The sequence below is a fragment of the Gavia stellata genome, chromosome 19, assembly GCF_030936135.1.
Source record: "Gavia stellata isolate bGavSte3 chromosome 19, bGavSte3.hap2, whole genome shotgun sequence".
In the NCBI taxonomy this organism is placed as follows: domain Eukaryota; kingdom Metazoa; phylum Chordata; class Aves; order Gaviiformes; family Gaviidae; genus Gavia; species Gavia stellata.
This window is the reverse complement of record NC_082612.1, coordinates 3,095,502-3,118,945: the sequence shown is the minus strand read 5'-3', so window position 1 is coordinate 3,118,945 and position 23,444 is coordinate 3,095,502. Positions and strand designations below refer to the sequence as shown.

Genomic DNA, 23,444 nt, shown 5'->3' with positions numbered 1-23,444 from the left:
GGTTTTGGGGCTCCGAAGCAGGCAGCCTGGGCTGAGGTTGAGCTGGGCAGCTTTGCGTCCTGAAAACAGAGACCAAGTTCTGCGTCTTGGGGGCTTGGTACCAGGCTCATTTGGCCGGTTTTAGGGCTCTGAAACAGAGACATTACGTAATAAAAGCCATGCATTTTGGGGGGCTCAGAAACAGACACTTAAGTCCTGTATTTTGGGGTTTTGGAGCCAGGCTCATTTGGCCAGTTTTAGGTCTCTGAAACACAGACATTCTATAATAAAAGTCATGCATTTTGGGGGGGCTCAGAAACAGAGACTAAGTCCTGCGTTTTGGGGCCTCGGAACCAGCCCCATGGCTGTGAAACAGAGACGGAGTCCTGCGTCTTGGTACCAGGCTCATTTGGCCAGTTTTAGGGCCCTGAAACTCAGACCAAGTCATGCATTTTGGGGGAGCTCAGAAACAGAGACTAAGTCCTGCGTTTTTGGAGCCAGGCTCATGGCTCAGAAATTGAGACTAAGTCAGTCCTCTGTTTTGGGGGGGCTCAGAACCAGAGACTAAAAGTCCTGCATTTTTGGGGCTTGGAACCAGTCCCAGCTGGCCAGTATTAGTGTACTGAAACAGAGACTAAGTCCTGCATTTTTGGGGCTTGGAACCAGTCCCAGCTGGCCAGTATTAGTGTTCTGAAACAGAGACTAAGTCCTGCATTTGGGGGGCTTGGTACCATGCTCATTTGGCCGGTTTTAGGGCCCTGAAACTCAGACCAAGTCCTGCATTTTGGGGGAGCTCAGAAACAGAGACTAAGTCCTGCGTTTTTGGAGCCAGGCTCATGGCTCAGAAACTGAGACTAAGTCAGTCCTCTGTTTTGGGGGGGCTCAGAAACAGAGACTAAGTCCTGCATTTTTAGGGCTTGGTACCAGCCCCATTTGGCCAGTTTTAGGGCCCTGAAACTCAGACCAAGTCCTGCGGTTTGGGAGTGTGAAAGCAGGCTCATGCGGGCAGCTTAAGGTCTGGAGAAGAGAGACCAAGTGCTGTGTTTTGGGGCTCAGAACCAGAGACCAAGTCCTGCGTTCTTGGGGCTTGAAAGCAGGCTCCTTGGGGCAGGTTCAGGGCTCAGAGGGTGAGAGTTGTGTGTTGTAGTGCTTGAGAAACAGCGGCTGGAAGTCCTGCGTTGCCGGGGCTGGGACCCGGCTCACTTGGGCAGTGTCCGGTTTGAAAAGGGAGACCGAGTCCTGCCTCGTTGTGCTCGGCAGCGGAGCCTCAGCCTTGGGGGGTTTGGGGCTGGAGACGAGGCTGGTTGGGCAGTGCTGGGCCCGGAGAACAGCCCCGGGGCCGGGTTCGGGGGCCTGGCAGCGGAGCCCCGGCCCCGCGGGTTCAGGCTGGGCCCCGGAGCCCCCCCGGCCGTTCCCGGGGCGGGCAGGGCCCCGCCGGGGAGGGCCGAGGGGCACAAGGCGCTTCGGGAACCGAGACGGCCCTTCCCCTCCCCGGGCCGCCCCCGGGGGGTGCTGACGGGCTCCGGACCCCGGTACGGGCAGACGGTGCCGGGGCAGCCCCGGCACCACCGGCGGTTCCCCGCCTTTGTGCGGCGTCTGCGCGGAGCCGCCGGCGCCCCTTCGGGGACAGCGGCCCCGGCGGGGACCGCGCCCGGAGCCCCAGGCAGGAGCGGGCAGCGTGGGGAGGGAACGCGGAACTTCGGTCCCCGGTCCCGGCCCGGGGCAGCCCCCGGCTCGGGCCCGGCCCCGGAGCGCCGCTCCTCCCGCCCGCGGCGCCGGGACGGGGAGGGCGAGGCCGGGCTCGGGGCTGCGGGAGAGGCCGGGCCCGGCCCCTGCGCTGCCGCGGTCCTCGGGCTCCGCGGAGCGGGACAGAGCCCCGGGACCCGCACCCCGCCGGGCGAGACTGCCCCGCCGGCTCCGCGCGCCCGCGAGACCCGGCACCGGCACCGTCCACAGCCCCCGCCCAGCCCCGCCTCACCCCCCCGGGCTCCGCACAGCCCCCGAACCCGCGTCCCGAGCGATGGGTCCCGCCCGGCGCCCCCGCCCCGGTACCGACGTCCGCCGCGCTCGGTGGCGGCAGCGTTCTGGCGGCGGAGGAGAAGGCGCGTGCGCGGGGCGGGGCGCGGAGGGGCGGTGCCTCAGGGCGCGTGCGCGGGGCGGGGCCTGGCCCAGGTGCGCGGGGCGTGGCTTGGCCCAGGTGCGCGGGGCGTGGCTTGGCCCAGGTGCGCGGGGCGGGGCCGCAGTGCGCCTGCGCGGGGCCTGGCCCAGGTGCGCGTGGGCGGCGCCCCAGGGCGGCTGCGCGGGGCGGGACCGAGCAGATTTGAGCCCCCGCGGCCGCCGTCGGCCGCTTCTCTCGTTCTCTCCGGCGGCGCCGCCCGCGGCCCCGGGGCGGCAGCGGCCGGGCCGGGCTCCCCCGGCGGGGCCAGGTGAGGCGCGGGGGGCTCGGCCCGGGGCCGGGGCCGGGAGCGCGGGGAAGGGGCCGGGAAGCGGCCGGGAAGCGGGGAAGGGGCCGCGGCCGCGCGGGTCGCGGCCCCGGGGCGGGTGTCGGGGCGGCGGCGGGTGGGCAGTGCCGGTGCCCGGGCGGCCGCGCTGCCGGCGGCTCCGCGGAGGAGGCGTCGGAGCGGCGGGGCTCGGGGCGCCGGGGAATAAAGCCCGGAGGGCCGGAGCCCGGCGCCCCCCGTCCTCGCCCGAGCCGCCCGCGGCCACACGGGGCCGGGCCCGCCCCGCGGGTCCCCCCGGTCAGTTCTCAAGCACCGCCCGACACCGCCGGGGCTCCCGGGCCCGTCCCGACATCACACGCGGGGTTGGGGGTTGGGGCTCAGCCGGCGGTTCCGGGGCTCAGCAGCGCTGACCGAGCCGGGCCTTTCCCGGTCCTGAGAACGGAGCCCCCGCGCTCTGTTTGTGGGGCCGGGAAAGGGGCTGCGGGGCGGGAGCAGAGAGCGAGTCCTGCGCCTTTGGGCTCAGAAACGGCGACCCGGTCGGCTGTTTCTGGGGTCAAAGCCAGGGGCCGGGTTGGCCGTGGCGGCGGGGGGTGGGAGGCGGGAGGGCGTTGGGCTGCGGGTGGGAGGGAGGGGGGTGGGCAGGTTGCGTGGACCCCCACCGGAGGTGGGGTCCGGTCGCGTTGGTCCCCGAAGCTCGGGAGGCCGGCATGCACCAGGCCGAATTAAACGTCTGAGATAGTTTCTGGCGCGAAAGGCACTTTTCACCCCATTTTTCAGTGTCCAACTGTTTATTCGAGACATGTACAACCACCGGAATAGTGATTAAGGCCATATTTGGACAATGTACAATGATGACAGGTCATATTCATATACAAGTTATGACAGTGATTGATTTACGACCTCGGCAAAAGCCACCATTATAGTAATGAGCTGGAGCCGCAGAGCAACTGGGGCCAAAAGGAGCTGGAAGCGAAGAGGAGCAGGAGCTGGAGCCATCCACAGACTGGAGCCAAAACTGAGCTGGACCAGGAACAAACAGAAGCTGCAAATGAGCTGGAGCCATCCACAAACTGGCACGGAAATGAAGTGGAGCCGTCCACGAGTTGGACCTGAAACCAGAGAGAAAAACTGGTGCAGTAACAGGAACCAAAACTGAACCGGCGCCGAAAGGAGCTGGACCCGCAAACCAGACTGGAGCTGTCCACACGCTGGACCCCAAACAAACGGGGCCGGACACGGACAAACAGGAGCCTGAACCGAGCTGAAGCCGCAAACCGAGCTGGACTGGAAACAAAGAGGAGCCCGAACAAACAAGACCCACAAATGGAGCTGGACCCGAATCAAACGGGGCCCCGACAACCGACCTGGAGCCGCGCAGTCCCCGCAGCGTCTCTGGGCGGGCGCAGGCGGGGCCGTGTGCAGGGCAGGCGGCAGCGTCGGCCTCGGCACAGACAGCCCGACTTCTTGCTGGGGCTCCACACCCCACGCGGCTCCCGCCGTGGCTGGGGCTCCTCCGTCCGTCTGTCCGTCCCTGCACGGGGGAAATAGACAGGACAGTCAAAGCTCCTGGCGGCACCGCCCGGCCCGGCCCAAAGAGCCCCGGAGCTGCTGCCCCTGCAAACCCTGCTGCCTCCGGGGCACGGGCAGCTCTGCCCGGCCCTGTGCCCGCACTTTTGGCAGTGGCTCCCCGGTGCCGCACACCCACCACGGGAAGGGAGGGGGACACAGGGACGGGGCACCAGACACATCCCATTTCTCCCCAGGAGAGCAGGCGAGAGCCAGGGTCTGGCTGAAACCCCGCCACCCTGCGCAGTAGTGGCACAAACCGAGGGCCAGCACCGCACCAGTGGCAGCGGGCTCTGGGCCGGACCCCGACAGCACCCGCTCCCGTCCCCCCAAACACGCAGCATTGACCTGTCCGGCCCCGGCTCGGGGTGGGCTGTGGGGACAGGAACTACAGGGCCCCCCAGGACACCCCTGCACCCACAAACAGCCACTGGCTATGGGGGGAACCCGCCTGGTGGGCGCAGGCCCCTGTCCCACGGCTCTGAGCTCCCACCAGCACTGCCCCGCCGGTGCTGGGACCCCTCCTTCCCCACAAGGGCCCCGCAGCGAGCCCTGCCGGGGGACAGCACCCCCCCTCCCTGTCTCTCAGCTGCCCCACTGGCAGGATGAGGGGCAAAGCCAGCGTGCCCCGAAAACAAAACTGCTCACCGAGCTCTGGGCAGGCCTGGCTCCCTCGCACCGACTCAGTCCTGGCACCCCACTCCCATGGCTGGGGACAGGACCCCCGACTGCCCCTCCATCCCCAGGGACGCTGCAGGGACCCAGCCCTTCCCACAGCACCAGAGATCCCCCAGGTCCTGTCGGCACAGCCGGCCCCAGGAGCCGAGCGCCCCGGTCCCACCGCACAGCTCCGCTCGGCCGCCGCCTCGGGGCACTCACCTCCCCAGGCGCGTCCTCCCCGCCGGTGTCCCCCGGTGCTCGCCGCCGCGGGGCCGTGCTCCTCGTTCGGGCGCCAGGATGAGTCTTCCCGACGCGTCGGCACAGCCACGTGGCATCGCCTGGGCCGCCAACACCTCCCGAGGGACCGGCAGCACCGGGATGGCCGTCGCTTCCCACCTCTGGCCAGGCCGGCTTCACCGCCTCACCGGCGGGGCTGCAGGAGCCCGTACGGATCCCCGGAGCGGCCTTTGCTCCCGCTGCAGCACGTTCTGAGCTGAAAAAGAAGGTTTTCGGTCAAAGCGGGGCTTCGCACAGGGCCCAGAGCCATGTGGCTGCCGGCTCCGGCCCTCGGGCAGCCGCCTGCGAGGATGACGCCGGGCGGGGCCGAAGGGCCGAAGCCCAGTGGCAACCAGTTGCCCCCAGCAGCAGCTCCCACACTCACCGGTCCGCGCTCTCCCCGGCTGCGGCAGAGCCAGCGCCGGGCCGGGGGGGTCTGTCCTGCGGCCCCCGCTCCGGGAGAGAGCGGGGAGAAGAAACCCGCCAGTGCCTGCGCGGAGGGGCCGGGGGCAGCACCCGCCGCCTGCGGGGAGGGGGAGAGGCAGGGCCCGGGCCCGGGCTCCGGGCAGCACCCACCGGGCCGCGGCCGGTGCCCCCGCTCCCGCTCCGGGGCCCGCCAGCGCGGGGAGCAGGGAGGCAACAGCCCCGGTGCCCTCGCCCGGCCCCGGCCCGGGACCCCGAGGCCGCCCCGGGGAGGCGGGAGACCCGGGCCCGGCGCGGCTGCAGCCGGGGCCCGGCACAGCGGCCGCCTCGCCCCGGCCTCGGCTCGGAGCACCCCCGGGGGCGCCGGTGCCCGCTCGGCCGCGGGCGGCGAGAGGCGGCGGCGGCGGCCCCGGGAGCAGTCGCGGCGGGGAGGCAGCCCCAGCACGGCCCCCGGGCCGCCCGGAGACGGGCCCCGGGCCCGGCGGGGCCCCGGGAACCGGGACCGGGACCGGGACCGGGACCGCGCTTCTGCCGCCGCCGCCGCCGCTGCGCTTCCTCCCGCCGTCACCGCGGCGGCGCCCCCTGGCGGCCGCAAGGGGGTTTTGAAGCCTCGGGGGCCGCCGCGCACCTGGCGCCGCCGCGGCACGTGACGCGGGTGGGGCCGCGGGGGCGGGGCCCGATTGGGGGCGTGGGCGGGGGAGGCACGCGGGGGCGGGCGGCGCGGCCGCAGTGCGCCTGCGCGGGGCGTTCCCCTGAGGGGTTTGGCCCTTCCCGGCCTCCGTCGCGCTCCGCTTTTCTTTGCGCCGTTCGCGCCGCCCGCGGCCCTGAGGTGGCGATGGCGGGTGCGGGCCCCGTCTCGGCTTCCCCCGGTGAGACCCAGGTGAAGCGCGGGGGGTTCGGCTCGCAGGAGCCTTACGGCCGGGGCTGGGGACGCCGGAGCGGCGGTGGAAGGCCCTGAGGCCGAGCAGGAGCCGGGGGCAGCAGCGGCGAAGGGGCCGCGGCCCCGGGGCGGGTGTCGGGGCGGCGGCGGGTGGGGAAGTGCCGGTGCTCGGGCGGCCGCGCTGCCGGCGGCTCCGCGGAGGAGGCGTCGGAGCGGCGGGGCTCGGGGCGCCGGGGAATAAAGCCCGGAGGGCCGGAGCCCGGCGCCCCCCGTCCTCGCCCGAGCCGCCCGCGGCCACACGGGGCCGGGCCCGCCCCGCGGGTCCCCCCGGTCAGTTCTCAAGCACCGCCCGACACCGCCGGGGCTCCCGGGCCCGTCCCGACATCACACGCGGGGTTGGGGGTTGGGGCTCAGCCGGCGGTTCCGGGGCTCAGCAGCGCTGACCGAGCCGGGCCTTTCCCGGTCCTGAGAACGGAGCCCCCGCGCTCTGTTTGTGGGGCCGGGAAAGGGGCTGCGGGGCGGGAGCAGAGAGCGAGTCCTGCGCCTTTGGGCTCAGAAACGGCGACCCGGTCGGCTGTTTCTGGGGTCAAAGCCAGGGGCCGGGTTGGCCGTGGCGGCGGGGGGTGGGAGGCGGGAGGGCGTTGGGCTGCGGGTGGGAGGGAGGGGGGTGGGCAGGTTGCGTGGACCCCCACCGGAGGTGGGGTCCGGTCGCGTTGGTCCCCGAAGCTCGGGAGGCCGGCATGCACCAGGCCGAATTAAACGTCTGAGATAGTTTCTGGCGCGAAAGGCACTTTTCAGACCCCCGATACCATCTTCGTGTCGTCCCCTATCCATTTTTTTTATCATGTCCAGAACAGTTATTATCTAATTAGCTAATATTTATTAACTATTAAGATATGGTACTAGTATTTCTCTTCGACAGTGAATGACTTACAGCCTGGCACATGTCCAGAGTGCATTAAGGTGTCGTCAGCTCGTGCTGGACCTGCACAGAGCTTCGACGTCTTCACTTCCCGCCCTTTTTTCGATGTTTATACAGGGCTTTCACTAATCCCAAGCTGAGCACCCCCCGCGTACTCAGCATTCACCTCTGATACTCCTATTCAAGGAGCGGGAATGATTTACAGCCTCACCCAAGGCTGAAAGAGAAGCACAGACCTTCGCTCCTGACCGTCGTTCAGGGGCAGCTCCTGCCCTTCGCCCCCCGCCCCGGGGGAGCCCCCACGGGGCCGCTCCTCGGCCGCCCCCCGCCCAAGGCCACCCCGGGCCACGGCGTCTCCCGGCCGGGTGACCCCGCCGCCTCCGACCGCGCCGCCGCTCCCGCAGGGAGGGACCCCCCCCCCGGGACCCGCCGCTCCGCACGGCGGCGCCCCCTGGCGGTCGCGTAGCGGCACAGCACACCCCCCGCTTCCCAGGATGGCGCCGCCTGGCGGACACGGCACGGCAGTGCTGAGCGCAGCGCCACCTGGTGGGCCTGGGGCGGCACCGCAGCCCCCGCTACCGGTACCGGGGCCGTCCCCACGGTGAGTGCCCCAGGGCCGGCGCGGGCAGCACGGTGGGCATCGCCCCCGCTGGCACCCCGGGAGGCGGTGCAGAGCCCCGTGCCTCGGTCAGCCCCGGGGCCGTGGGCACGGCCCCCCCGCCCGTGAGAACATCCAGCAGCTCCCGGTCCCCCGCCACCGGGACGCAGCCCCGAGGGGCCCCCACCGGGGAACACCGGGGGCTGAAGGAGGGGAGGCGCAGGGAAAGGACACCCCGGTGAAGCTCTGCGTCAGGTTTGTATTCAAACTTTACTCTCCGCCGCGCGGAGTTTAACACCCCGTGTGACAATCGGTGTCCCGGCCGCCCCCTCCCCGCAGCCAGCACCACCCCAAAATGAACCTCCCCACCCCCAAATACTGAGCACCAGGTTTGCGGTTGGGTTTTCTGCAGGTTTTGCCTCGTTTTAAGAAGCAAACCAAGGCCACGTGCCTCGGCTGTTAAACAAGGAGTCGTTGCTTTTCCTGCTTTATTCCCCGGCCAGACGGGGAACTGACCCGGGGGTCCCTGCTGCTCTCCCCGGGCTGACGCAGAGCCACCCCTCCACGCCGAGGGGGTCCCCACGATGCTCCGCCACAGGCCTGGGCCTCCTCCCTGCGCCGCCGAGGGAGGTGCTGGGCTCCCACCCTCGGGGCAGCGGCAGAGCCGGAGCTGGGAGCACGGTGGAGACGCGGCTGGAGAACTCTGCGCCGCCTGCCCGGCCTGGCTCCAGCGGTGCTGTGCGATGGGGCGGCTCAGCCGGGAGCAGAGGTGAGCTAGAGCCACTCCTCCTTCTCACAAGAGTATAAAAATACCAGCGTAACTTTTCTTAGCTTTTCTTTCTCGGATTATGTTTTTTTTTTTTTTTTTTACAATCTATAAAAAGCTTTTACCAAACCAAAGCGTGTGCTCCATTAAACTTCTGTTCCGTCGTGCAAATTGCTGTGGACTTTGACTTCCAAGTTCACCTTCTTCACTTTCCTGCCTTTCCCCTCGCAGACGCCCCCGGTTTCCCTCAATATATTAATGTTCCTCACGGTGCAGTACCGGCTGTCCAGGGCTTTCTCCGCGCCCCTGGGCAGCTCCACCTTGGTGTTCAGGGGATGCTCCTCCGGGGCGGCTCTGGCAGCCTCCCGCTTCCTCCGCAGCTTTCGGCACTTCCTGGTGAGGAGGCAAACTCCCGAGAGCACCAGCAGCAGCAGGGCCACGGCAGCGAAGGCGCTCCCCAGGGAAGCGCCCGTTTGAGATAAGGAGGCCGCGACGGCGCCTTCCTCCCTCTCCAAAATCAGCGACTTCATGTTGGTGCCGTTCTTGATCTGGTCGCCTTCGTTGTCGTAGATTAAGGAGTCATCCAGCATCAGCCTCCCGTCGCTATCGACCAAGTCCCTGCGGCCGCGTTTCCAGCGGCGAGCGAGGGATCGCTGAACGCGAGGCCCTGCCATGCTCTCTGGGCCAATTACGTAGATGACCTGAAGGTACCACTGGTGTCCGGCTTCCACCTTTAGGGAAGGGAAGACACACGCACACAGGAAATTTCAACTACGGCTTTTAGATCAAGTGATTTTGTTACGTAAAGGTAGAGCTGATGGCATTTTTTGTCCCGTTTCTTGAGTCATGCAAATATCAACAAAAAAACGCAGTATGTTTTTACGAGCACCTGCAATAATATTCATCACTGACTGAGGTGTTTGGCCTTGTTGTCAATCTTTGGCAGCTACAATAATTAATTCAGGAACATTAATAATACATTTTTAAAGAGCTTCTCTCCTGAGTGCTTTGGAGAAAAAAAAAATCTTAATCAGAATAAATTCCTCATGTCCATTTTCTGTGCTGGAGTTTGCTTCTTAACCGGCTCCACTGTTAATTTATGGCACAACCCTATGAACGCCAAGAAGCCCCTTAAGCAAAAGGAGGTCACTGAGTTACAAAGAGGGCCTCTCTGGGGAGGGACAAAAAGGCCCAGAAATCAGGATATAAAATTCTACCCTTGATCGAGCGCTTCCTCTGCATCCCTCCTGTTTCTGCCACCATCTGCTCGGCTCCTCTGAGTCTCATACTCGCCAGTCTCTGCGCACAGAGAGGAACTGCAACCAGAGGTCGCCTGCCCCTGTAATTAATTGGGAAGGGGTGCGGAGAGCCCTGAGTTGCGGCGACCTTCAGAGGAAGGGACAGCACCGTTCACGTGCTCCGCTGCCGAACAGAGACTCTGATCTCTCACCTCGCATTTACACCCAGGCAAATCAAGGAGAGGCCTGCTACAGTATGATCTGCAAATGCAGATGATCACGTAGAGGCCACCTCGCTTCACAGAGGCCACGTTGCGGGTGGGTGTGGGGACAGCACGTCCCACCGCGCCAGCAGAAAAGGTGGTTGAGGGTTGCCGTTAAACTGCAGAAGGCTGCAAGACCTATCCTAGCGTGAATTTGGTTTCTCTAGGCAGTGTCAGGCCCAGAGCCTACAATTCACAAAGTATTTGGGACATCCTGGACAGAAAAGTTAGTTTTGGGCTACCGGTACCCACTTGGTACGTACCTTGTAGAGAGCATCCACCTTGAGAGTAAATCCATCGACTCCGGGCATGCTGCTTACCGAATGAAACTCAGACAGTTCGGAAGCAAAGTGGGCATCGAAAGGCACATCGTGGAAATACTTATCCGTCACTTCTGGTTGGTTTCGGTCCTGGAAATCAGAGAGGCGTTATGAAGAGAAGTGCATGCTGTCGTCTTTCCAAAGGGAAGCCAGAGGCCAGGTCAGTAAATAACACCTGCCTGCTGCTGCAGAAATCGGATCCAAATGCCCAGTCTCCACACCCACCTGCGGGCACGGACATTTCTTTAAATGCATAGCTTACTGCACAGAAAATACGTATGACCTATGTCATTTGTAGACACTACACACTGTTACAGCCCTGATTGTGTCAATATCAGGTTTGTAGAACTGAACATCAGGAGAAGAGTTTAACCAGCCTGCTCAAATATGCATGCCAAGCTAACTAATACCATTACCATCACCCTCGTCCCGTGAGTGGTAACGGGGCTGCCAGTGAGGACACTGGCAAATGTTAACCCCAAAGCATGTAATAATTGCTGAACGCATCTTGGGAGCTAATCGTAGATTTATAGAAGAAGAATTTCTGCATAACTGGTAAATAAGTCTCCCTTTATATGATGCCAGTCCTGTCAACTCCAAGCCATAGTATAAGCAGAGATCAAGGGAAATTTTATGAACTTTACGAATTAGTACATCACTTCTTTTTCTTCCTAATTTGTAGTTTGGGGGTTTTTTTAGACTAAGAAATACTCATGGGTAAAGACTGAGGAAAAACTGCTTTTGTCTTCATGGTTTGCTCCTGTCTGCCCAGTACTGCAAAAAATCCACAATTCACTTCTCATCCCTTTGTAGTCAGAAAAAAACCCAAACGGAAAGCAGAAGCAGAGGACAGTGTTGCAAGCATTTCAGACCCCTCCCAGACCAGGGAAGCGTTTAGCACAGGCACCACGCTTTATTCTGGCTCTGGTTTTCTGTGGCTGCACAAAGGTGCAGGTGGCTGGGAGGGTGGCAGGGTCTGCCTGGAGACTCTGCAGGATGTTGTGTGCTTTGGGGGTGCCTGGGGAAGTCAAACAGAAAAAAAACAGCGCTGTGTCATCTGGGACGGCCAGGCTAGTGAGAACATGTGGAATGAAATAGGTAATATGAGCTAAATATCAGTACGTGCAGCCCCTCCCCACAAGTAGGAAGGCCATTTAGTTCCTGGGTCTGTTAGGTCAGCAAGAGGCAGAGAGACCAGACTTCTCCAGATGTGATCACACACAATGCTGGACATCGCGGTTTTGGCCACAGCAGAACACTTACCAGGAGGAGAAATCGGTGTTTCAGGTGCTTGTTGGGTTGAATACAGCCATACTGGGGTCCCTCGTTATAGACAGTGCCCGTTGGGTCAAAGAAAGGCACGTAGCCGTCCTTGCCAGTACACAGATAGACTTTTTCCAACTGCAGTTTGTAAGCAGCGTTCAGGTTTTGTTCGGGGTTCCAGAGCACGCGGCCGTATAGGATTTGTCCTGAGGGGGTTGGGAGAAAAACGGTCAGGTTAAATTCTCCAATTCAACAAGAGAACCATGGTTAGAGCCAAACGCACCAAACTACACGTGGCTCTTTTGAGTTGTGTGTGCAGATGACAAAATACCGTGCCAGAGCACATTCTTGTCTTGTCACGCTGTTACAGGGCTGTAACGTGCTCAAAATGCCATCTGTTGCTCTAAAAGAGGGAAAGCCAAATCTGGGTTTCACCCTTCTCTTTCAGAGGAATGGAAGTTGTGAAGACAGAAACATTAGGTACAAGCAGAACAGGGAAGACAAAGAAAATAAATCCTACCCTTTGAAAAAGCCCCTTTGTAATCCATTTCTGCCAGAGACATTTCGGATTTGGTGGGGTCCATCAGAAACACCTTCTCGTTGTTACAGAGCTGAAACTCTGTGTTTAGGGAGTAGACGACAGGAACTGGGCGGTTTGTCTGCTGGAAGGCAATCGGGATCAAAAATCTAAAATTGGGACAGGAAAGGAAAAAGGAGAGGTTTAGTTTGGACGCATCTGAAGTTACACGCTGGTGACCTACACAGACTGCTTCACCTTTCTTCCCTCCTGCTTTACTATTTACAGTCTAGCAGCCCGTACTACGGTGGTCTTCAACCCAAGATGACTTGTTGCCCCTCACCCTGCCCCAGTTTTCCAACGACCAGCTGAAGCTTCCTCCCAACAGGTCTGATTTTCTTTCTGTCTGGGGACAACCGAAGGCTCTGCAGGCTTCTGCAGCCCCAACGCTGAAAACCGCTGGCCGAGACGTACGACAGCCCAGGACAGCCCCTGTTCTGGGAGTCCACGGTCTCACTAGTCGTGACAGAGGAAAAGCGGGCACACAGATGAAGGCAACTTTTTTTAAGAAAGTCTGTTTTTGTTTTAAAGAAAGCAAAGACGCCTGCCTTGTGCTCAGGAGTAACGGACACTGCCGTGCTACAGACTGTCTGGAGCACCCTACCACCAGCCCAGCCCAGCAATCCGTCACAGGGCGACTCCTGAGCCAAAGGGGAGGTTCCTTCCCTCCCCATTTCCCTTCCTCCTGCTGTCCCACATGCCTGCTGGGACCACACAAACAACCCAAATGCGCTGAAACTGTCCTGTTGCTGTGATGATGGGGACTCCTTACCGCTCAGGAGCGTGAGCCGTACAGGGCAGGGACTTGTCTCCAGGCTCTATCCACGGCTGCGTGGGCTGCACAGTACAGGGGATTAAGAAGATCGTATACTCTCCAGAGTAGTCCTTCCTGGGAACAGACAGGAGACACTGCGGTCACCAAACGAGACTCCAAGCTGTTCACCCAGCTGATGCGCTTGCCTAACATCCACCATTTTCTAATTAGTGTAAACAGGCAAGACAAAGTTCATAGCAGGATCTATCCCTCACCCCAGAAACGTCCATCTACTCCAGCAGTCGCAAGAGGGACAAATTTGACCCGCGGTGTTTAATTTGAGCCTCTGTGCAAGGAGGACAGACTGTAAGAATAAACAGTCAGAACTAATAACGAAAGGGATTTTTTTGAAAAAGTGAACCAAATTATTTTTAGATCTTAATATACCTACCTCCACCAAACACAGCACTACTGATTAAGTCAGTCGTGGACATGAAATCCTGCTTTTAACTTGCAGACTGCAAAACAATCTTCAATACATTGTCGCCACTGGTATCTACCTACCCACTGGCTTAATTGCTAGAAAAATGCATTTACAAGCAGATGAACTGATTTTTCCCTCTACTCACACAACCAGTAGAGCAGCGTTTTCAGCCCTGACGGCGGCTCCCTGCGTGCTCTAGCTCTGAGCCCTTGAACAAGGCTGGCTCCTGACCACTCCACGCTACCGCTGAAAGGCTAATGGGGATTGCTCTCTCAGGCCTGAATTTGCAACTGCTCCGCCGCCGCTGTTAACTACATGCAAGTTCATTGCTTAAGAAGAACGTTGTGCCGTGGGAAGCTGCTGAAAGTGGCTGAACACACAGTCCTCACCTGTTATAGGAGCTGGTTGCTCTCCAGAGCTGGTAGGGAGAGTCGAAAGTCTGAGCGCTCCACAGCAGCTGGAGGTCAAATTCGATCCCTCCCAGGTGGTCTGGAGTCATTAAAAAAGACTTGACATCTGGCAGGCTGTGGTGCTCCATTACAAAAAGCCCTGGGGTGAGGACAAGGAGGTGACAGGTAAGGCAGAGGACGGGCAGACCCAACAGTGCACACCTCAGCACAGAGGGACTTCTTGTGGGAAGAGGGACTTGTTCCGCCACTCGTGTTTTCAGAACAGATCTGTATTTGTACATTGATTTCTTCCTCTCTCAGGACTAATGCTCTCACCTCTGAACTTGGCCTGTGTCTTGAACTCGATAACCAGCCGGCCATCCTCGCGGATGTAGATCCTGATTATCTGCAGCCGGGCTGAGAGAACGCTGTCCGTCTGAATCCCTGCATGGTGCAGCAAGAACAAAGTCACTGGTGAGGCCAGACAGCACAGTCGGTCCTCAGGTGGGCTCTGTCAGCCCCACGGAGCTCCAGAAGCATTTCAAAGAGCTCCAAAAAGGCATGGTTTAATTGGGATCATCCTCCAGTGAATCAGCTGTACACCTCCTGCATTATCCACGTGTGCTGCATAAAGTCTCACTCAAGCATAAAGGAAGTAAATACACTGAGTTCCCTCCTATGATTAGCTTGTTAATGTAAATTATTTTACACAGTAAGTTGTAGATGATTGTTTCTGGGTACTCCTGGCCTTAATTCCTGAGTGGCCCTCCGTGAATAAAGCTCTGCGAGTCCCTCCTCTACAATACTTAGTGTCACCGCTGGCAGAATAAAATCCAAGGTGAGGCACTGTCTGTTCCTTGTAGCCCTTCGAGCAGCAGTACTGCTCAAGGCTGCGGGCACGGGTTCACAGCACACACAGGCTCCAAATGCTGTGGGAAAGGAAAATTAGCAAGCTGGAAGTGGAAGACTCGCAGGCACAGGATAAACCACACACGCAGGGATGTTAGGTCTTGGATGTAACTACCATCAGAAGATAGGAACGATTCAGGGCTCACTACTGGGAGTACAGCTTTTTTAACAAACAAGGGGATACGATGGGAAAAAGTCCATCCGTGAGAGCCAGGAGGCTGAGGAACGTGACTGCAGCGCCCGCATGAGAATTACTGAAAAGTGTCAGAGAAATCACTCCAAATATCCCACCGGGAGCAACCTCTGCCTGGCTGCGGCGACTCAGATGAAGAGAGAGCTCTTTTGCTGCAGCGCTTTCTCGGACTCAGTGACAACTGCTCCCATTAGCAGAGGGAGGGCTGGGGGAAACGACAGCCCCCTCGCTAAGCTTACACAAATGCAGGCGTATCTGGACTCAGCCTGCGTTGCCCTTTACTTCAGCGAGCGCTACCCACGCTCAGCACTGCGGTGGCAGCGCAGAAACTAAGAAAAAGGAAAAAACGAGAACAAGCCAATTCTCCCGTACCCCTTCAAATGCCTCAGACCTACCTGTCCTCCAGAGAACAGTATCGTAGAAAAAGGAGAACTCCATCTCCGTGTGATGCTCAAGAGAAGCCCAACCTCTCGGCGCTGTCACATAAATATAGGACACATAAAGCGGGACGTGGACTGTTAAGAAGGACTGTGCAGAGTCCCGTACCTGTCAACAAAACCCAAAAAAGGTGGTTATGCACTTTCCAAAGGAGAGACACTGGCCCAGACTCACAGCACCCGCTGCATTTGCGTTCTGCTCTGCAAATGGGGAAAAAAGCCAGAGTACCTGCAACAGAAGACTCCTTTTTAGTTCTGGACTATGGATGTCCTAAACACAGGGAGAATAATGTGGGGACAAAGTATTTCTAAAGCAATATAATGTCATTGCTCCAGAAAGACAGAGCATTATTGGCAAACAACTAGCTGATTGGCAAAAAAGTTATTGCTGGGCTGCCATTTGAAAAATAAAAAACTGTGGGGAAAAAAGGATGCAAGCACGGAGTGCTCCTCATACTACAAAACCCGTACAATTAAGTCGGAGATGACTGACTGAACTTTCTTTACCTTTACATGTAGGTACTTTAGACAAACCTGCATTTTAAATATGGATAAGCACACTGGCGTCGTGGTACAAAAGGAGCTCTGGTCACAACTTCACCTCAAAACCCTCCCAGTTTCCAAATCCGTGAATTAAAAGCAATTCTGCTTGCTCGGGACTGGCCCTAATAGTATCTGAAATACCACAGCTCTCCGGCTATATATACACCATTTATTATCTGCAGAGTGCAGCTGTACTCTGCAAGCCCCCGAGAGAGCTCAGAGAGACATTCCAGACTGGTTGGTGCCAGTCTCCAAGTACTAAATTATGCAGTTGTTCAGTTCAAGTAGCTTCTCTGGATTTGTGCAAATAATTGGAGCTATAAAAGGAAAGTTAACAAAAGTATTCCAGACTGGCAGGAATTAAAAGAGATGATGTTGGCCATAACATTCTGACTGGGAATTTAATACAAGAATCTAACGTAGATGAGATATTCACTTGAGTGAGATGTACATGTATAATCCATCCATGAGAGGGCAGTGAGACACATCTAGTAGCAAAAGCTGCTATTTTATAGAAGAACATTTCTGGCTTTTGGCCTGCCAGTTGGTTAATTAAGAAATTACTTAAAAATTCCCATGACCTCGCTCCACAGAGGAGTACGAACTGATGTGCCTCCGCTCTGTTCTTTGCTCATTTATATTGGCTAAGAATACAGGCAAAATTGTAAAAGAATAGAGCACAGGTGACAATGTTTTGTATTTCCAGTACATCCTTCCATTTAAAAAAAATATTTTATTGGTGCTCTGAAGATTAAGAGAATAAAACCTATGTTACCCCAACCAAAATAAACAAATTAAATGCATTTCACAAAGCACTGTTCCTTTCTAGGTAAAAGGGGGAAAAACCCATGCTCCAGTTGTACAGAGCAGAGCAGCAAACGTACCTAGCAGATATTCATGAACACAAAGCGAAGCTTTGCCGAAGAATTGAGAAAGCTCTGGATTATGTGGAAGAGTTATGGATATAGCATCTCACCTGGAAGTCAGCAGTGACAGAGCCTCCGCAGACATCAATTAATTCAGTCATGTCGTAATAAGCATCAAAAGTCCAAATGCAGCTCTTCAGGTTGAGGTGCTTATAGAGCTGGATCGTCTTTGGCTCTCTCACTGTGGGGTCAAACTGGTAAGGGCGGTCATAGCCAGGACCGAGAACGATGCTGTCGTAGGTCACTTCATCCAGAAACCCTGCCTCTGGGATTAAAAGACATCGGGACACTGATCACTCCAGGTGTTAAAGACTTTGAAGACAAGTACTGAGGTCCCATTTTCACTCTCAAATCATGTCAGGGATTTTTATTATATTACGGACTTAACAGGCTCCGCTCTCTTCATTATCCTAGAGGTCAAACTGAATATACACAGCTCTTCACAGGGGAAAATGTTATAGGAATGGGGTAAGAATCCTGAAAAACAAACTTAAGAAGCTACTAATAAAAGATTGAAGTTAAACTTTAAGAAATGCAGAACAGCTTGAGTATGAAATGAACAGAATCAAGTCCAACAACCCCCTGCCCACCATGGAACAAGTGTGGACCCATTTACGCTGAGTGTTAGAGACACAAACCGCCCTTTTTCTTTGGCTCTGTTTACTTCAGCAGTGAATTTGCCTTTACCGCTGCCTGTTGCCACGCTGTAGACCTCAGTGACACAGACACAGCGATCCACTTCCTGCAGATCCCTCTCTAACCGCATGGATATCGCCAGACAGATTTGAAAAGCAGAAAATCACCAGCACGGTGTGAACCTACAACCTCCTCAAACACAGCAACGCTGCTTAACCCCATTATCTTTTGAATGTTCCCATACGTCGCATCTCATCTTCAACGGGGCAACTCTGTTCACTGCTGTTAGTACAGGAAGATTAATTATTGCTTACATAGTGTCAAGAGAGCCCAGAGGAAGACAAAGCCTTCTTCTCTGCATTTCTTTACTGGCTTCTCCCTACCCCCAAGTTCAGAAAGCAAAAGTTGGCTTTAAAAATTACCTGAGATGCCTCTGAGGTCTCTGATGGTGACCAGGTTTGAGCAGACATGCTGGTGCCTGTAGATAGACTCGGAGAGAAGGAAATGCAGATTGTGCAGTGGCAGGGTGGAGATGAGGGGCAGCATACCGTCCTGATGGGGGATCTGCACCGAGATGTGGATTCTGGAACAAATAGCGGATGAGACAGCAGAAAAAAGCAGCCCTGGCGGGCACGGGAGCCTCACGTATTACCCCACGCCCCACAGCAGCACAGCACAGACAGCGTGAGCCGGCTAGTGGCAGCCTGATATTTAGTTTCAGCTAGATTTCCCTCTCTACACATCTGCTCCTTAAGCTGTCCCACCAACTCCAGCTTCCTGAGGGCACGGGCACCCCCTCAGCAGAGTAGGGTGAGAGGAAGAGAGGGGGAGCACTACCCTGAGCACCCTATGCTTTTCAAGAGCGCACACTGCATGGAGGGATGTGGTTTCAGACACACATTCTCCTCTCGACCCAAGCCAGCTCTGTAGCTCTGGGGGGCCCAGTGAAGGGCTGCGCTCTCCCCTTCTCCAGGCTCCTACCTGTTGGGATGCTCCTTGTGCTTGACATCCAAGTACTTCAGAGTGGCAATGAATGACTGTGCCTGGAAACCTCGGGCCGTCCCTGCGACCACAGGAGTGTGGCAAATGGCACTGTCTGTGCCTATGGTAACCACGTTGCTTCTCAGGGGGGTCCCCACATGGCCAGCCTTGTCCACAGCCTTGGCCACACAGCGCACGTGGAACCGCCGGCTGAAGTAAATGCTGTCCAGCACCTGTAGGGAACGAGGAGGGAGAAACATGCACGCGGGTCAAAGACACCCCAGCATTGGAACGTCTGACCGTGTAGCATAATCACTTTGTCCTGGTGTTTTGAGGCAGGGCGGAGGCGAGGCACACGCAAAGGCAAACTAGGAGCATGCGCGTGCCAATGTCTGCTTGGCCACTTGGGCACACAGGTGTGATTGGACTCTTGTTACATATGCTGCAGTAGATGCTTGAGTATGTCGGGTGCTTTACAGCCTCCTAACTCTGTCCACATACTGAAGGGAGGGGAAGAAGGAGCCTGAGCTGTTATGATCTGTCAGGCTCCATCTGCCTCCTGCCACCAGGGATTTACTGAAGTGTCTGAGTGCTCACAGCTACTTCCCACGTCAACAGAAGTGGTGCTTTTAGCAGGCTCAGTGAAGGACAGTGCTAAATTTTCTGAAGCCAAAAGAAAAAAAAAATCCTCAAAAAAGCACCCATATGTCTCATGCCAATTCCCAAATCCGAGAAGAATTTAGGTTTTAATCTCTGTGTAACTAAAGTGTGCGCTACCTACTAAAAATGTCTCCGACTCATGCATGAGTAGGCATGGTCTAGAAACACACCTGGATGCCTGAGAAGAGCTGAGACATCACAGCTGGGAGCGCCTGGGAAAAGCCCTCAGAGGAAAACAGTAATTCTGTTTGTGGGGCAGGACGTGAGCAGTCCAGGGACAGAGAGGACTCAGGCCACACACAGAGCAATGCAGCAAAATGAGTGCCTGAAGGAACAGCGGTTCATAACTTGAGCTATGCTCTTCCTGCAACTTGAGCAGGACGGAAGGAAAGCAGACAATCCCACAGCCAAACCCTGGTAACACATCAGTGGGCTGAGCTCTTATTCAGGCACAGCCACTTTTTCAGGTGCATGACTTTTCCGCTGCAGGAACACAACCAAGTTTCACACGTGAATGATCACACAGCACACAGACTGACAGAGCTGCCCCGAGCCCTCCCTGACTTACGCCATGCGCTCTTGCAGCTTTGCCATGCCGGTACCCAGCCACGTACCTTATGGTTGACGCTAGTGAACGGTGTGTTGTCGGTGATGGTTTCAAAAGGCGACCTGGCTCCATTCCCATCTGTGGGGGTTGCTACTTCCCAGCTGAACTGTATTGAAGACTGGTTGATCCCAGCCTCGCTACAGCGTTCCTTCATGACCGTGTACTTGGGGAAGTGAGGGTCACAAGGAGTGACACAGATGAGCGGATAGCCTGGGGAAGGGGATTTCTTAGCACCGTCCTTGGTCACTTCTTCCACCCGGTCGTAATCAGCCAGGGTGACGACCTGCATGGATGCAAGACGGCAGCATTTGCCTGGGGCTGAGGGGGGGGGCAGAAAAGGCAATCCTTCCACACACTCCAAGCCTGCTACAGCATTGTAGCTCTTAACTTTATTTCAGAAACCCCACTGGGGTTTTCAGTCTGTACTTGAAGGGTACTAAATCACATCCATTGCAACGGGCAACTTACCACAGGAGGTGCTGGTAGAATCAGGCTCCCTGCTGCCTCCTGATCCAAAATAGTCACTATTGCAGTGCTGGTATCTCCAAGAACGGCTTCCACTGGGTCATCTGGACCCAGCACCAGAGAAAAGGACTCATGCCACTCCCGGTCTTCATTGGACATGATCTCCACCTTAAACATGATGTGGTTCACACCTGTGAGAGGAAATCCAAGAGGAACAGAGAGAACTCGATTCATCATCAGATATTGCTCTGAAGTTCTCATAAAAAATCTGCACAGCTGGTCTAGGCGATGACCACTGAAACATTATCATAAAATATGCATTATAAATTTTATTTCCGCTCATTGTTGCTAATAATTTAGCCCCGTCCACACAAGAGTCTACTCTATACATAAAACTCCAGCTATGACAACTGATCCAACTGATCAGGTGATAGATTTACTAGCAGATGCCATCTGAGGATTAGTAATGCCTCTCTTGTATTAGCTGTAGTAAAAATCTATGATCCAAAGTATGTCCCCACCCCTGCTGCAAGCATCTCTGCTCTCTCTCGCACCAGTACGCAGAACTGTTTGGTGAGGGCTTCTTGGTCCAGCAACATGGTCTGAGCTGTTGCACCAGATCCTGAAAGATCTCTGCTGAGCCCTACATCCTCTGAAGACCACTTTACTCTCGCCTACCAGATGCTTGTCCTTCTTCCTCTGTCATCATCACCCTTCATTTAACAGTTCAGCCTTTTTGCACGACAAAATGATAGCTGTAGCAGAGTGCAGGGCTGCAGCCCAGAAGAGTCACACTTTAAAAGAGACCACATAGTAAGTGGTCTGTGTAGTATATTTAAAACACATTACCAAAAAAGCAGAAAAAAACCCCCTCAAACAAACCAAAACCCAGAGCCTTCTCATCCAACGGGACACTGTGAAGGGATAAAATGCTGTACACAAGAGAAAACATGCAAGATTTGGGATGGCCTTCCCATTTTTTCAAGTGACATAAATTCCAGTGAGCAGAAAGTCGCATCTTCCCGTCTCCTTAGGCATTTACAGTCTGCCCTGTAAGGAGGTCACCACCTCCAAGGTTTCATTCTCTCCTCCTTTCCATTACTCCCCTGCTCAGGCAGCAGGTTGGCTCTTTGCTTATCGAGCGGAGAGGGCTGGCGCTCAGAACACCAGTGGGTTTGAACTGAGAATGATTAGGCAACCAGAAGGGGAGAGGGGAAAGGACATGTCTAATGCAAGGAAAGGGGGAAAGTCTTGCATCCCACCAGTGTAACACACTGAAGAGCTGGACAGGTGTTTCTTCCCACCAAGACTGTGATGAGCCCAAGAACAAACCCCAAATCAAATCTAAACGCCAAAATCTAAGGGTATGTTATGCCTTCTTACAGCTAACGCAGTTCACTTCACCAGGAGCCGTTAAACCTGTGTTGTGTTGTAAACCTCATGCAAAAAGTGGCTTTTTCCAAATCTCCTGAAGGTTTCCCTTCCATGCTCCTTTCTGCTATACACAAAATGTCACTGGGCACGCCACCACCTCTAACCTTCCCTCCAAGGACCCTTTACCTGGGCTGAATTTGAGCATTCGACTTTTGGGATAGTAATCCACTCCGGCCTGAGCTGAGCCATCGCGGGTGCTACAGCGGACTTTTGAGGTCCTGTTCTGATCCCCTCTCCGGACCACCTTGATATTTAAAACAGCAACACCCTCTGGGCCAGGCGGCTCCCGTACTTGGTACGCAGCTTCTTCAAACTCAATGGTGGGTGCTAAAGAAACAGCAGTGAAGAAAAAAAAGCCTCAGGTTTGCACACCAGCTGACTGTTTACGGATGAAGGGCATTCGGCAACTGGGGTGAGCTAAGCTCAGCTCCTTTTAGACTCTATCTACACAACTTCACAGCAAGGGGCTCCTCAAATCAGGGGCCAAAACTGCAGCTGTAAGGGTTGGATGTGAATTAGGGCAAAGGGTGGGGTAAAATCCAGCACACGTATTGGGCTACAGAGGATGCTGAAGATTCTCCCATTCCCTGCCTCCCACTGAACCATACGCCCTCAAATCCATGCCACGTGATTGTGCTTACAGCCGCCACTGGCAGTCACACCAGAGGGACCTGCCATCCCCCTTCTTCCCCACGGATCTCTCCAGGCTGTGACGCTGTGGAGGGAAGGCAACATCTCCCAGGGGAAGCACAGCAACTCCCTGTGCAACTGCAGGGGAATGGGAACTGGGACACATGGTGGGTTCAAGCCACCGTTATTCAATCCCTCCCTTAAGTGCACAAAGCCACCGCATCAGTGACCTGCACACAGAGCTGTGATCATGTGACTGAAGGCATTCACGTGCGCTAAATTAAACTGCAAACTGTTGATGAGACTGTGCGGACTACCTTGGAACTGCATCCTACACTAAACTCCTACATCCTTGTTGACTCTCATCTCTTACCATCTTCGTCATTGGTGACAGTTATGGTTGCTACGTCCATCTTTCCAATTCTAGCTCCACTCCAATGGTTTCCAAGCGGGCTACCAAGACAGACCTGGAACTGCTCCTCTGGTTCAAAGGCAGAGTCATCACTGATATTAACACTGCAGTTCTTCACCTAAAGCCAAGTAAGCAGGAGAAAACAGCAAATCGTAAATCCCCTGAAGCCACTTAAAGGCCACACTGTACTTCACTATCTAGGGTTTAATATCTGAGTACTGTCAATCCTGGAAGAAACACTTCTCTTTTTAAGGCTGCTACTTCAGTGTGGATAAACCACACAGTTACATGATGAGAGACAGCAGTGAAGACATCTGCCTCCACAAACCGACAGCTCGCTGCTATAACAATCCTGAGTCCTACCGACACGGAGAATTTGCATTTCACGTTTTAACCAGTTTTATCATGAAACAAACAACCCTTTCAGAGTCATGTCATATTTCCAGGACCAAAAGAATTTGTGACTTTAAGAGTCTATGAAACTAGTTTGTACAGCCTCTATGAGCTCCCTCTGACAATGCAGAGTCGAGGAGGAGATCTGAACCCCTCCCATCAACGGTTCTTCATTCTCCCTATAAGCCAGGTTCAGCTCACCTTCTCCCCTTTCAAAAAAGTGATGCGAGACTCCTCTGCATTTCTCCTCTCTGCAAAGTCCTCCATGACTTCTGCTGTTTGGCTCTGCGTGTAGCACCTGACAGAGGACTCATAGCTCAGGTCCCCGGTGCGGAAGATGGGGATGTGCAGAGTACCCTCCTTCTCCTTCACTGTGTACGTATCCTTGGTGAACTGCATGCTTGGTACTGCAGGAGGCA

The 23,444-nt window shown here is 56.5% G+C and overlaps 1 protein-coding gene across 1 annotated transcript in view; it reads right to left on the bottom strand.

Annotated features, from left to right (window-relative positions):
- Positions 1–8,655: 8,655 nt before the first annotated feature.
- Positions 8,656–23,444, bottom strand: part of FRAS1 (Fraser extracellular matrix complex subunit 1) — a 172,920-nt gene continuing 158,131 nt past the window's right edge. The window contains exons 58-73 of the mRNA XM_059826722.1: positions 23,227–23,432; positions 22,594–22,750; positions 21,717–21,917; positions 20,160–20,347; positions 19,699–19,974; positions 18,425–18,657; positions 17,866–18,026; positions 16,858–17,072; positions 15,297–15,447; positions 14,136–14,243; positions 13,800–13,959; positions 12,945–13,061; positions 12,116–12,282; positions 11,596–11,801; positions 10,276–10,422; positions 8,656–9,242 (exon numbers count right to left, since the gene is read on the bottom strand). Of these exons, the coding sequence (XP_059682705.1) occupies positions 8,658–9,242; positions 10,276–10,422; positions 11,596–11,801; positions 12,116–12,282; positions 12,945–13,061; positions 13,800–13,959; positions 14,136–14,243; positions 15,297–15,447; positions 16,858–17,072; positions 17,866–18,026; positions 18,425–18,657; positions 19,699–19,974; positions 20,160–20,347; positions 21,717–21,917; positions 22,594–22,750; positions 23,227–23,432 (3,278 nt within the window). The 3' untranslated portion in view covers positions 8,656–8,657. The remainder of the gene's footprint in view (positions 9,243–10,275; positions 10,423–11,595; positions 11,802–12,115; positions 12,283–12,944; positions 13,062–13,799; positions 13,960–14,135; positions 14,244–15,296; positions 15,448–16,857; positions 17,073–17,865; positions 18,027–18,424; positions 18,658–19,698; positions 19,975–20,159; positions 20,348–21,716; positions 21,918–22,593; positions 22,751–23,226; positions 23,433–23,444) is intronic.